The 12,363-nt window shown below is 41.0% G+C and overlaps 1 protein-coding gene across 1 annotated transcript in view; it reads right to left on the reverse strand.

Annotated features, from left to right (window-relative positions):
- Positions 1 to 9,593, reverse strand: part of trpm7 (transient receptor potential cation channel, subfamily M, member 7) — a gene marked incomplete in the record, with an annotated part of 33,485 nt that extends 23,892 nt beyond the window's left edge. Inside the window, 4 exon segments of the mRNA XM_061068067.1 lie at positions 225 to 432; positions 1,591 to 1,629; positions 2,715 to 2,794; positions 9,450 to 9,593. Of these exon segments, the coding sequence (XP_060924050.1) occupies positions 225 to 432; positions 1,591 to 1,629; positions 2,715 to 2,794; positions 9,450 to 9,452 (330 nt within the window).
- Between the last annotated feature and the right edge of the window lie 2,770 nt (positions 9,594 to 12,363).

Below are 12,363 nucleotides of genomic sequence, written 5' to 3' on the forward strand. Positions count from 1 at the left end.
GAATAGTTCAACATAACTTTATTAATTCTAAATAATTCATCAAATCAAGCTCAAATTAAGTTTTATTCCAAAGAGACTTAATGTTCTTATCAAAATGGACAAGAATCGAAATGGAACAGAAATGTGTTGGATCATTTTTCCACATGTCCCAGCTAATAAGACACATAAACCTTTTATTTTTTCATGAAAAACTTGCCGTCCAACAGAAGAATTTGCCCTCCTACCTTGGCCCTGTATGAGTGAGACCCTCCCTGGAAGTTGATGACACCATAGGCGTCAGTGGGGCTCGCCTCTGTGTGTTTTTCCACCGACCACTCCTCCAGCTCAGGCATGGTGAGGCTGGGGTTTTCACCCAACTTCACGTCCGAGTACTTGGTGGCCAGGCTGGCTGTGAAGCCAACATGCTGCCGCACCAGCCGCCCACAGCAGCACCTTGAGGTTGAACAGAATCATTTTAATTGACAGAACAATAATATACTTATCTATTTATTTTAGCAATAATATTTACAAACTTTGATAAAAACGAATTCATAACTATAGCTCTACAATAGTTTATTATATCAGAAAAATCTAACTGAGGAACACTTGCCAAAATCCTAAATAAAAGTCTATTGGATAATAATATTAATATTATAATACATTTGCAAACTGGTGAGGAGGTTGACTTTTTGTAAATTCAAAATACTACTTTGATGACGTTAAAGCAGCATGGGATCGTGGAAGTTGTTGTTTTAACCACCAATGCAGAGGAAAATCTACCTGACTGTGAGGTGAAGAATTAAAACTGTATTCACAGCAAACAACAATGAATAATCATAATCCATTACCAGTTACCAATACAAACAGCGGAAGTAAAACCAGCTAACAAGCTAGTGTTGTTTGCTCTGCAAGTTATAGCAGAGATGGACAGAGCCTTTGTTATAGTGGATATGACACAATTAAAAGGCGAAAGTGAAACGTCCCTTTACCTAGATAGCCAGCTATATTCTAAACAATCTGCTAGTGACTATTCTCATTTCAGATAAAGTGGAGGTTTGCCTACAGATAGTCGACTTAATTTGAAAAAAAATTACAAAATTCAATAGTAAATATTTCTTTATTATCATGGGAAATAAAAAAATTACCATTAGTGAACAGAATGCTTGGACGGTCATCATTTGAGGGGCTTTTATTGTTCACATCTAAAACATCCGTAGCCTGTACTCCTTCATTAAATATATCAGCAATATAGTGTATAAAAAAATCTAAACTTTTACAACAACAACAAACCCTGACGATAATATTTGACAGACTGTTAAGACTGGAGCTGAGCTTTATTTTTCAATGTTCCATCAAAGGATCACTAATACAATTATTGACAAGTAGTTTGTTTTCTCAACACCTTTTTACCACCTCAGGGGAGAATGTGCATCCTGACACACAAAGCCTGGAAGTTAATTGTTTCCTGAGGAGGGCTGGTGTTCATGGGAATTACACTCAAAAAGAATTTGCCTGCGGGCTTTACTACTAACTGGTTTGCAGGATTTCTCTCGGGTTAATCATATCAGGTGACAAAGAACGAGTCAAACAAGAGACCTGACAAGTACTCACCGGACCAGCTGCTGGCAGATCTGGCATCCTGGAAGGCATCTGGAAGGAATTTCACATCAACATATTCAATCACTGATTTGAATATAAAATCATTCCAGACCACAAACACATTTGCCATTGTACAAAGACGGTTATAATGGTCGGAACTCTCCTAGTGAGAGGGAAGTTCTTGGTGGACAAATCTGTTAGACGACATGAAGGAAGGTTATCTGTGAGCCTGGTTAGATTGGCCTTTAACCAAGAGAGTTTTGAAACCTGCCAAGTTGACTCTCACTTTGGTCGCAGTCAAATGCCGGCCTGCATGGGCTCCTATTCACTAACAACTTCCACTCATCTACAAGCTTATGAAAAAAATGGCACGTACTGTGGTTAACAGAGAAAAGCCAGTCGCAAATAATTAATGCAAAAGAAAACAAAGGAAACGAGTCACCCCAGAGCAGGTGAGTTAACTAGAAGAAAGAAGAAGAAAGTATAACTAAAAACAGAAATAGCTTACATACAAAGGAGGCAGGCAGGAGACAGTAACATACACAGAATGGCAGGACAGAGGACACTAAATAGTATCAAATAACTGAGAATTTTAATAGAGGTTTATAATTCCCTTGTAACTGGTTGATTGTTTATAAATGCCATCTACTTGGTGTGTACACTGAATGACTGGGTTGCAAGCGAAGCCAATAGGAAGCCTTCTGTACAATTCTAACACTGCATTGTCAGATTCCAGTAAGTCGGCAGAAAAACCTGGCTTCATTTCAACAAGAAACAGCATCTACATCGGTTTTTCACACAGACCAAGAACATTATCATTAGAAAATAACAGTATACAAGGAAATAAACTGTGATTAATAATGGGAATCAGATATCACGCGATCAAATAAAAAGGATTCCCTTCGCCAGCACAGGAAAATAATATGACTACAGGTTCCTCACTTTGTCTCCCCTCTCATTTAACACTGTAATTATATTGACAGACATAAACATTTAAATTGTGCAGAAACAGACTCATTTACTCTTTGCAGAGTAGTGGTTAGGGTTTGAGCCTCCTTTAACACACCCTACTGTACAATTACCCCGTTTCCATGGCTATCACCACAAAGCTGACTGCAGATCGGCTGAGCACATACCTGTGGGGGTCCTTTGACACTGGAAGTACGTACACACATTCCCTCTTGGTGAAAGTGCTTTCTATCCAGGGTTTCTGGGACTGCAAACAAAGAGAAAAAAATGCTTTGAGCAGGGCACGGCAGCTGATGTTCCTCATGTCCACGATTCATGCTTGATTATATTTGCATTTGGTGAATTGAAGCCACAAACAGTTCCCAGGAGGATGTTTAAAAACAATGCTCCTCTGTACAGTAACTGATTGTTAGTACCAACAGGGCTAACATTATTGCCAGTGTAGTTTCAAAAGGACAAGTAAAACCAGTGAATAGAACACTGGGATAAAAAATACATAGGCAAGTGTATGCTTTACTTTAGTTCAGAACGATTCTCTCTGCAAATAATGAACTCCACACATCATAAAAGAGCAGAGGGGAGCTTGTAACCCCTTAATCTAGGATTTAGTATATGAAAACAAAGGGGGTTAAGAAGCTTAATAAATAAAATAAAATCAATCATTATTTGAAATTGGGCAACCACAATTCAGGAGGAACACTGGTTAAAGCTACATGACATGGTTATAAACCGTTACAAAACAATCTCATTCTATGTCACTATTTTACCAAAACAAGGATTTGTGTCCCAGGAATTTTCAATTAATGCTTCATTCCTCATTTCCCTCAGTACAGCTCAGAGCGACCTGCGAATGATTAGCAACATTAATCCCTGCCAGCACAAAGAAGGGAAAACTGCAACCCCATCACCTGCTTCGCACCTAAGACGTCCAACTATTCCTGGAACTCAAACAGTAACGTTGTTAGAGTGTACGTGTAAATGGGTTGTGAAGTAGGTAGCTGGGCTCTTCTCCGTCGGAGATAGCTTAAAATTATCCTCACTAGTCTTTGATTACAGCGAAATAGAATGGTTAGAGACAGAGGGGATAGTTTAGAACCATAATTACGTCACTGTTCACAAGGTCCCACGTGTAGGATTCAATCCATTAGTTTTTCCTCAGTACCGAGAGTCAAATCTCTTCTGTCCATACTGCCATCCATAGTGCCCCAAGCTCCACACGTCTACAAGAAATCAATTTTTTTTTATGGCAATGGGTCATCCCACTGTTTGACCAGTGAGAGCTAACCACTGAGTGTTTACCTGGACATCCTCCTCTTCATCTCTGTGTTTAAGGGCTTTGTACAGGAACATACCAAGGCTCCTTCATGCATCTCCTGGACAAACCACAGTCACCGCAGTCTCCCCTCCAGCGCTGGATTATTAGCAACAAATCACTTCACTACACGCGTCTCTGAAGATGTCCATGCAATGTCCCAACAGGTCTCAAAGTCTACAGCGATGCTGTTACCACACAGATCCGGCTGCGAGTTAAAAGTTGAATGATCAGCGAGACGTTGCAGCCTCCAAACTCCATCCACTGTTAATCTGTAAGAAGCCACTCCGGGGGCAGATGAATGTGTCTGAGACAAACTAGATATTACGTTTAGGCTGGGGAGAAAGAGACGAGGGAGGCGGAGGTGTGGGAGAGGATTAGAGGATGGGCAGAGGCTTCAATGATATATACCTAGTTGTCCTCTGGAGACACACTTCCAACTGTGATTCATGCAGCACACACAAAACCTCTCTTAACAGCTTTTCTGCAGTGGCCCATCAGGGGGCCCCTCTACTTTCAAACTAATTTCCAAGAGAACAAACATTGATAAAATAGAAGAAGTCTAGATGAAATAAGGGCAACAAAACTATATATAAAAAAAAAGCTCTTTTCACACATGGAAGCAAGAACTTGTGTTCACACATTTGTGGTTTTGATGTTAACAAACTTTTATTATCTATTTTAACTTTTTAATTTTAACTTTACAAAATTACATTTAAATTATTACATAAATCAGGAGGGTTGTGTCAACAGTGTAACTTTATTTAGAATTTAACTGTATTTTTACTCATAGCCATTCCAATGCTTTGGCACCTTTTATGAACAGGTGCATATATCTGGTTGTTTGCTGTGATCGATTTGATCAATGTCCAGTGTCCTTTTTTATTGTTGTGTTTGTGTGTGTTTGCCATCTACTGTAAAACCACACTTCCTCTAATATTGAGACAATACAGATCTCTAAATCTGGACCTACAATGCCTACAACTGGCCCCAGGTGTGTATATTAATTTATTTTTATTTTGTTGAATTTTTGTCTTACAACGTGGCCAATAATCTAATGTGTGAGATGTTATTTGTAGACGTAAATTATCATCTACACATTCGGAATAATCATGCATTTAAATAAGGATTCATGTTTTGGCTGTCCCTTTCCCTGAACCCTTAGTCAACCACTGTGCAGAGAAACCTGCAATTATCAAAACCAATTATTTCCCTAAATCCACCAAAAATCCACATGTGCACATTTAGAGGTATGAAGGTAAATGATGATAATTGAAAAGGTGAATCTATGGATTTGGAATGTCTGTTGGAGGCAGGATATGTTGGCCTAGCATTAAAAATGGGAACAGGCGAGCAGCAACCCTCGCTCTATCCAAGGGTAACAACAGCCAGTACTTAATTTACTGTAAATAATAACATACAAATATATCAATATACAGTGACTTTTATTGCTTGTGTGCAGAGCTTCTTCTATATTGTCTTTGGTGCAGAGTGAAGCTAGAAACATTTATGGCAGTGTATTTCCCAAAATGAAACTGAATTTGCTTTATTACAGTCTATGTGTGAAGTCTGAATGATTCACTGAACTGGTTTTATTTTTTTTCATACATCGCTTGTTGGCTATTTCAGAGGTCTGTCGAGCAACCGACAATCTTCAGACCCAGGTTTACGTTTCAAAATAAAAGCCCTGTAAATCAGCTCCATATAATGCATTACAGCAAAAAAAAAACATTGGGATTTTACTTTGAAGACAACATGTTAAGGAGGGAGTGATTGTATTAATGTTGTTGCAATGGGAGAGATCTCACAATCAACACCATTAATGTCTATGTCTATGTCAAGTCGATATGGCAAGATCAAAATAATCAAAATATTTAAATATCGGCGGGGCAGATTTTAAGAAATACAGCAGGACAATGACTCTTCATAGCCATCCTGTAAAGTGACCTAATCACTGCCATCATCTACAGTCATGTGAAGGCTTTTATTGCCAGCTGGAGCAGAGACATGACTGAGACACAATGTGACTTAAGGGAGCTCGGTCTCCAGTGATGCACTGTGAAGATTGCAATGTCATCTTGGTCCAACAAAGTGTTACTGAGTGAGATAAAGCAGGACTGAGCTCGGCCAACCTGTAACCATGGTACCTGAGAATGTCAGGCAACAAAAGACTTGAGCTCTTGAGCACTCCTGCCAAAAGCACACATTGCCACTTCCTCACTCCCCCCTTCTTCCTCTCTGGCTTCTTTCTCCGATCACCAGCTTTTATGATTACTCTCTTCCTATAGGAAATATAACAGAGCACCTTAATATATAATTCAATTCAACAATCCATGTTAATGAGTAGACGTGTGTGTGTTTGGTCAAAAAGTGGACGTTTCTATGGCGTGATTTAAATGTGATCACTTAACTTTATCTTCCTGTTGTAAGCTCCCAGCGCACAACAACACTCAGTATGAACTCAGAAGCCTTGCCAACTGAGCTCTTCCTTTCCTGTTCCTTCCTTCTTTTTCCCAACAGTGCAACAAAACTAACTGGTTAACCCATCATTCCTCTGGGCCTGTCTGACGTAATATGGTCTGAGATAACATCTGGCTTGGTAAGTCTGTTACAGTTGTGGTAGTGGGAACAGGGCAAAATTGAGAGCAGGAGCCAAACAGAAGATTTGTTCTCTGAATAAACAGAAGGGGCAAAGTTTTATTTAGCTTTTTTCCCCAACCTTTACTTTTGTGTAAATTGTGTAACATTTCAAGATATCTGTCTATATAAGAGGGTTAAATGGAAGGAAAGGGTTCAACATAGGCTTCAGATAAGCTTCCTGGAAGGCAGCAAACATAAGTATAGTTGATCATGAGACCAAAGTGTGATGGCTCTCCAGCTCTCTCACTTGTGCCCCTGGAGCACAGCTCTGAAAGGCTGCACAGCATGAGCCGATACCATGCTGGCATGCCATCCCTTCAAGCAGCTGGATAACCTAGTAATGTAAAGCATGTGATGACTTTTTTTTCTCAACATCTGGCTCTCATGGTTATATGAGCCAATGAGAACCCAGGTGTAAGCCATCCAAGGTTTAGGCGCTACCAGCAGGGACAGTAGCTACTGCCTTCTACCCCTCTCTGCTTAAAGAAACTCCGTTTTCACATATAATACAATAACTGCAACATCAGAAATAAGAAGATACACCAAGTCAGTATTCTCTCCAGTGCTCTTTGTGAGTCAGAGGTAGTTCAGAGAGCACACAAGTCAGCTGACCTGACCAGGAGCTATACAAGGGGAAGCAGTTGGGGGGGGATTGACTGCATAAGAGCTACAGGGGAGCGGCTCCATTAAAAAAATAAAAAGAATCAATAAACAAACTGTGATCAGTTTGTATGGTAAGATGGGACGAGACTGTGTGAGAGTGTGAGACAACAGTCAGTCTCAGTCACCTAAGCCCAAAGCTTCTTCTCTTTCGGATGAGAGGTGAAACGTCTTCAAGAACCTCAGGTTAGTCCAGTTGCCTTTGTGTAGCACTTAAAGAGCTCAGATGCATAGTGCCGTCATTCTGCAGGCTGAAACATGCAAGCACACACACACAACTCATAAGACTATAGTGCCCTTTGGAGCACAACAAAGTGATGCAAACACGTTTCTCTCAGTTGAGAGCACCAAGGCCTGAGCCGATGACCAGTTCAACCAGCCACCAGTACATAAGAGAATGTGACTTGCAATAACAAAGCTAGGCTACCTGGTGATAGAGATCAAATCATGCTGTCTACTCTGATGAACCAGTCGTAGTTGAAATTGTGCAGAGCACTCTGTCAGTAACAGTGTCCCTTATCGAGGGGTAAGCTGGGGCATGTGACCAGCTCAGGGCAACACTGTGGGAAATAAGATGGTTTTAAAGACAGGCTCCGGTCGCTCTGGTATCCCATTGAATAAAAGTCAATGCAGTAGAGGAGAGGGAGATATATCAATACCACAATGGGAGATTAAATATCATCCAAGATCCGAGTAATGATGTTTTCCTCTGACCACAACACAGTTGCCATCAGTATCTTCTAGACTCGGCTTATCATTAGCTGCACCAAAGTGCCAGGGTTATACAACGATACAAATGTGTAAATTTGTACAATCTGAAATTGTGACCCAATATTAACGTCATGGCATCGCTCCCAATAATATCTCAAAGAGACACAGATGTCGTGGTAACAGTGTAAACGCCCCAATGGTAAGTTGTCGTGTTTCAATCTTTAACCACTGTGGTTATTGTGGTGATTTGGTCGATACTGTCCAGCATTAACCAAAGTTAACAAGACTCCAAGACTCGACTGCAGCAAGAAGGAGCAGTAGGCAGTGACAGCCGGAGAGCTGATAGTGTTTTGGCCACGACTGGCACCTGCTAACTCCACTGTCACCAAATTGTGTGTTTGACAAAGGCTGACATTTTAACATGACAGGTTGCAAACCTGTCTCCCCCGCTCCTCTTCTTAAACCTGCATTACAGGAAATTTTCATGGCAAAAATAGCTAAACTGACCAAAGCCTTTTCCCTTTAATGTTGGTGCTGCCCATTTGATATGGTGTTGGCTATGTTTATCAATAATACGTTTATTATTTGAATATAACATATTCGGGCATTTTAACTGAATGAAAACAGCAATAGTGGTGATAAGTGATCATTTATAATGTTCACAGTTTCATCTCCACTAGCAAATAATGAACAGGACGTATCTGTGGTGAAAAGACATGAGCCTGATGAAGACTTCTGATTTATCTGTGTCTGTGTGGTCGATGAGCTCCTCGGTGCAGGGACAGGAAACCCTCAGAAAACCAGAAGGCCGGGTCTGTCACGAACAGGAGAAAATTACAACTTCTGACAGAGGAACGTAGAGAAGCGTCTTCAGCTCCGTCTGCTGCAGTCAACATTGAGCTAGCAGCACGCAGCAGACAGCAGTGGGTGAGTGGACAGATGTTTAAGCCTCAGACAATAAACCACTTCAACATCCCTTTCACTCTTCATGGCAAAAACACTCGGCTGAGACTTGGCTGCCACTCAAGGTGCCATTGACTTATCACTGGCAATGACAGTGTGTCTTGTTGGACATCTGGCGAAGCTGGGAGGAAACAGTGTGTCTCCAGCATGTCCCAGCTGCTGTGTGTCACACACACTCCTCCGTCTGTCCCGCATCTGTCAGGGACCGTCCAGCGAGGAGGAGGAGGAGGAGGAGGAGGAGGAGGACAGCGCTACCAGCAGCCCGCTACCGCAGCTACTGCGGCTAGTTAGCTTGGCTTCGGTGCTTAGCATTTAGCGCTAGCGAGCTAGCCACTTAGCCTGCTAACGTTACGCCAGTGTGTGGTTCTCAGGGACCCCTCCGCTAGAGGCTCTGTCCCCGTGTACATCTGGCTTAGTCTGCCCGAGCCCCGGTGCTTGAGCTGGGCAGCCAGGCTGTCAGCTAACCCGGCTCCCAGCACCGGGAACTGGGTGTCTGACAGGCAGCATGCACCGAGGGGGGGGGACCTGACACTCGCAAAAATACCCCGAGTGGTGACCACTGTCCTCAGCGGACTATAAACCCCCCAGAAGCAGGCAGGAGAGCCGGATCACGTACCATTCTCTTCACCGTTGAGACTCAGGAGGAGCTGTGTCGTGGCTTTGATCCATCTATGGCCGGTGCCCTCGGTTAGCCTCGGGAGGAAAGCTCGGTGGAGGCTGGAGAGATCCGCTTCGGCTGCAGCTCCAGCGGAAGGTTGCTTTTTCATAATTGTGCGACTGGAGACTGACGCTGCGTGACGAGCCGGCTGACTCAGCCCGCACGCTGTCACGTGTCCGGGGGGCGGAGCCAGCGGCCACATGTGCGCTTTGTTTGACCCCCTGGTAAACACACGGCACAGGAACACAAGAGAAACACATTGTCCTCCTGACCCGTCAGATACGATCACCGATATGCTGCTGGGGCCATATAGCGATATTTAGTTTACAGGGTTCCTACGGTCATAAAAAACCTGGAAAAGTCTTGGAATTGTAAAATGTTTATTTCCAGGCCTGGAAAAGTGCTTGAAAAAAATTAAAACCCAAACGTTTTGGAGAAGTCATGGAACTTTGTTGTGTTCATATTTTCATGTCATTCATTTACGCTGAGTTTTAAATAATTCATATGCTTTTAAAATAAATACGCTCAAAATATAAGCCGGTATACTCTCTCATAATAATTGAAAAGTTCGGTCGGGAAGCAGGCGGTATAATGCACTATGCCAGGGAAGTGTAGATTTAACCATGAATGGCTACAAATGGAAAAGTACGTGTCATGGGTTACAACAGACAAAGACTCAATCAAACTATTGTGTCATTCATTTGGGTCTTTTAAGGTATACTGCATGCTTTGGAATTCTCATTGTAAGCTTAAGTACTAAATGTTGTCACTTTTTCATGTATACACCGAGATTTCATAACATGTTGGGTCATGGAAATTTGGTTTAAAGTTATTGAAAAGTCATGGAAATCCAGTGGTCAAAATGTGTATGAACCCTGTTATTAACAGTTTGGACCTTTACCAGTTTGACATAGGTATGATGGCCCACGTGGACAATCACAAGTTTGTGTGTTTGTTAAAGACTAAAGAGGCACTAAGATGAGACCTAAAGCCCTTTCTCTTTACATTGTTTCATTTCATTGGATACATACAAAAATCCTCCCCTTTACCTTTTTTAGGGGCTTTTTATACAATTATCTTGCAATATATTGATTATCAGAGAATCGCTTGTTCGTGATTTATTGTCAGTATTGCGGGCCAGGTGTCGCATATCGTATTGTGAGGAACCCTGCATTCCAACCCCTGTTAGATTATACATTTGCTATATTATAACAAACATACCACAACTCTTTCTAATTAGACACTGACCGAGGTTAAACAGTAACTTTTGATTTTATAATTAGTTAATAAATTATTCCACTAATGCTTTATAGGTTAGTCCAAGGCCACTTAAGAACGACTTGTCACTATGGTCACTACCTATAAAATAGTTTTATGCTGTTTATCATCCCCCACATTTGTGCTTTAAAAAAAGATCCTATTTATGTATTTATGGTTTCATTGTATCAGTGTTGATGCCAATTGGCAAAGTCCTTCTGAGGGCTTTTTATAAACATATTAGATAAACAGGGAGAAAAGGGTAAAGAGAGATAACAGAGAAAGAATAGAGTGACACTATAATAAACAATAAAGAACACATGAAGAACATTACAGACCTCCTTACCCATGAGATACATGGGTACACGACAGTTGCTGAATTAGAAATAATTTATTTGGCATGTAGGGTTACAGTGGGAAGATGCTTTGTGGCCCTTTACATGTCCTGTAAAATTAAAGGCTAGAGGCTACAGGGACATATTGGAGCTTGCTAATATCACACATGACACTTCTGGCGATATTAACAATAACATATGTTGGGTTATTTACAATTTCCTCTAATAATAATGATAATTTAATGAACTTGTCAAAAAACATCGTAGCCTACTTTACTACCTTACTTAAAAGTTACTTTTATATTTTTTGATTTTAGATACTGGAGGATTTAACATGCTTTAAAAACCTATTGTTAGAGAATAACCCAGTAGTTTCCAAACTTGTCTTCTGATGCCTTACAAGAATCACAGTCTGCTGCCGCTTGTTTCCATGTGATGTCCTGAGGCTGCCCCCTGCTGGCTGCTGGGTTCCTCTGCTGCTCTTGCTTGGTTTGTGCAGCTTGTGATTAACTAAAGCTGTCCATAAAAGAAAATCTTTATTATCCTTCAAGGGCAATTTGATGTACAACCAGCAACCAGTGCACAACCAAAATAAACCAATTTATACAATGTAAATAAAACACAATATAATAACCCTATAGACTAAGTAGCAGGGGAAAATTAGCTTTCAATAAATTAATTGATAAGTTGACCAACAGAAAATTACCCGTCAACTATTTAGATGTTCTAGAAACATTTCATTCTACTTTTAATTTCCTGTTGTGTTTCAAATTATTAATAATGTTGGTGACATTTCCTTTATAAATGTGTGGAGGTTTTATTACCTCTGCTAAGGAGGTTATGTTTTCACCTCTGATTTGTCAGTCAACATGTAATAAACTACTGGACCAATAACCACAAAACTTGGTAGAAGGAAGCTACATGGATCAGAGATGAACCTGTACGGCTCTGTTGAGCTCTACTGAGTGCAAGTCTAGTGAATGAATCTGGAATCCTCCCTCAAAAAAACATTCCCCCCCCCCCCCCCCCACAGGGTTTGTAGTGTGAAGCTAATGAGGTGTTTTATAAAAAAACGTCAGACCAAGTGAATCCACTTTATTTCAGCATGAACAGAAAAAAAAGAAGGGAGTTCAGCAGCAGGACATACTACTGAATTTTCCCTCTCATACCATGAAGGTTACTCTATCTCTTCAGTTACTAATAAAGCTCTGTTCAGTTAGACACACAGGGATATAAGAACTGGGGTTAATGAAAATGCAAGAGAATTCAAAACCAACACA

Source organism: Limanda limanda, chromosome 3 (genome assembly GCF_963576545.1).
Source record: "Limanda limanda chromosome 3, fLimLim1.1, whole genome shotgun sequence".
NCBI classification, from domain to species: domain Eukaryota; kingdom Metazoa; phylum Chordata; class Actinopteri; order Pleuronectiformes; family Pleuronectidae; genus Limanda; species Limanda limanda.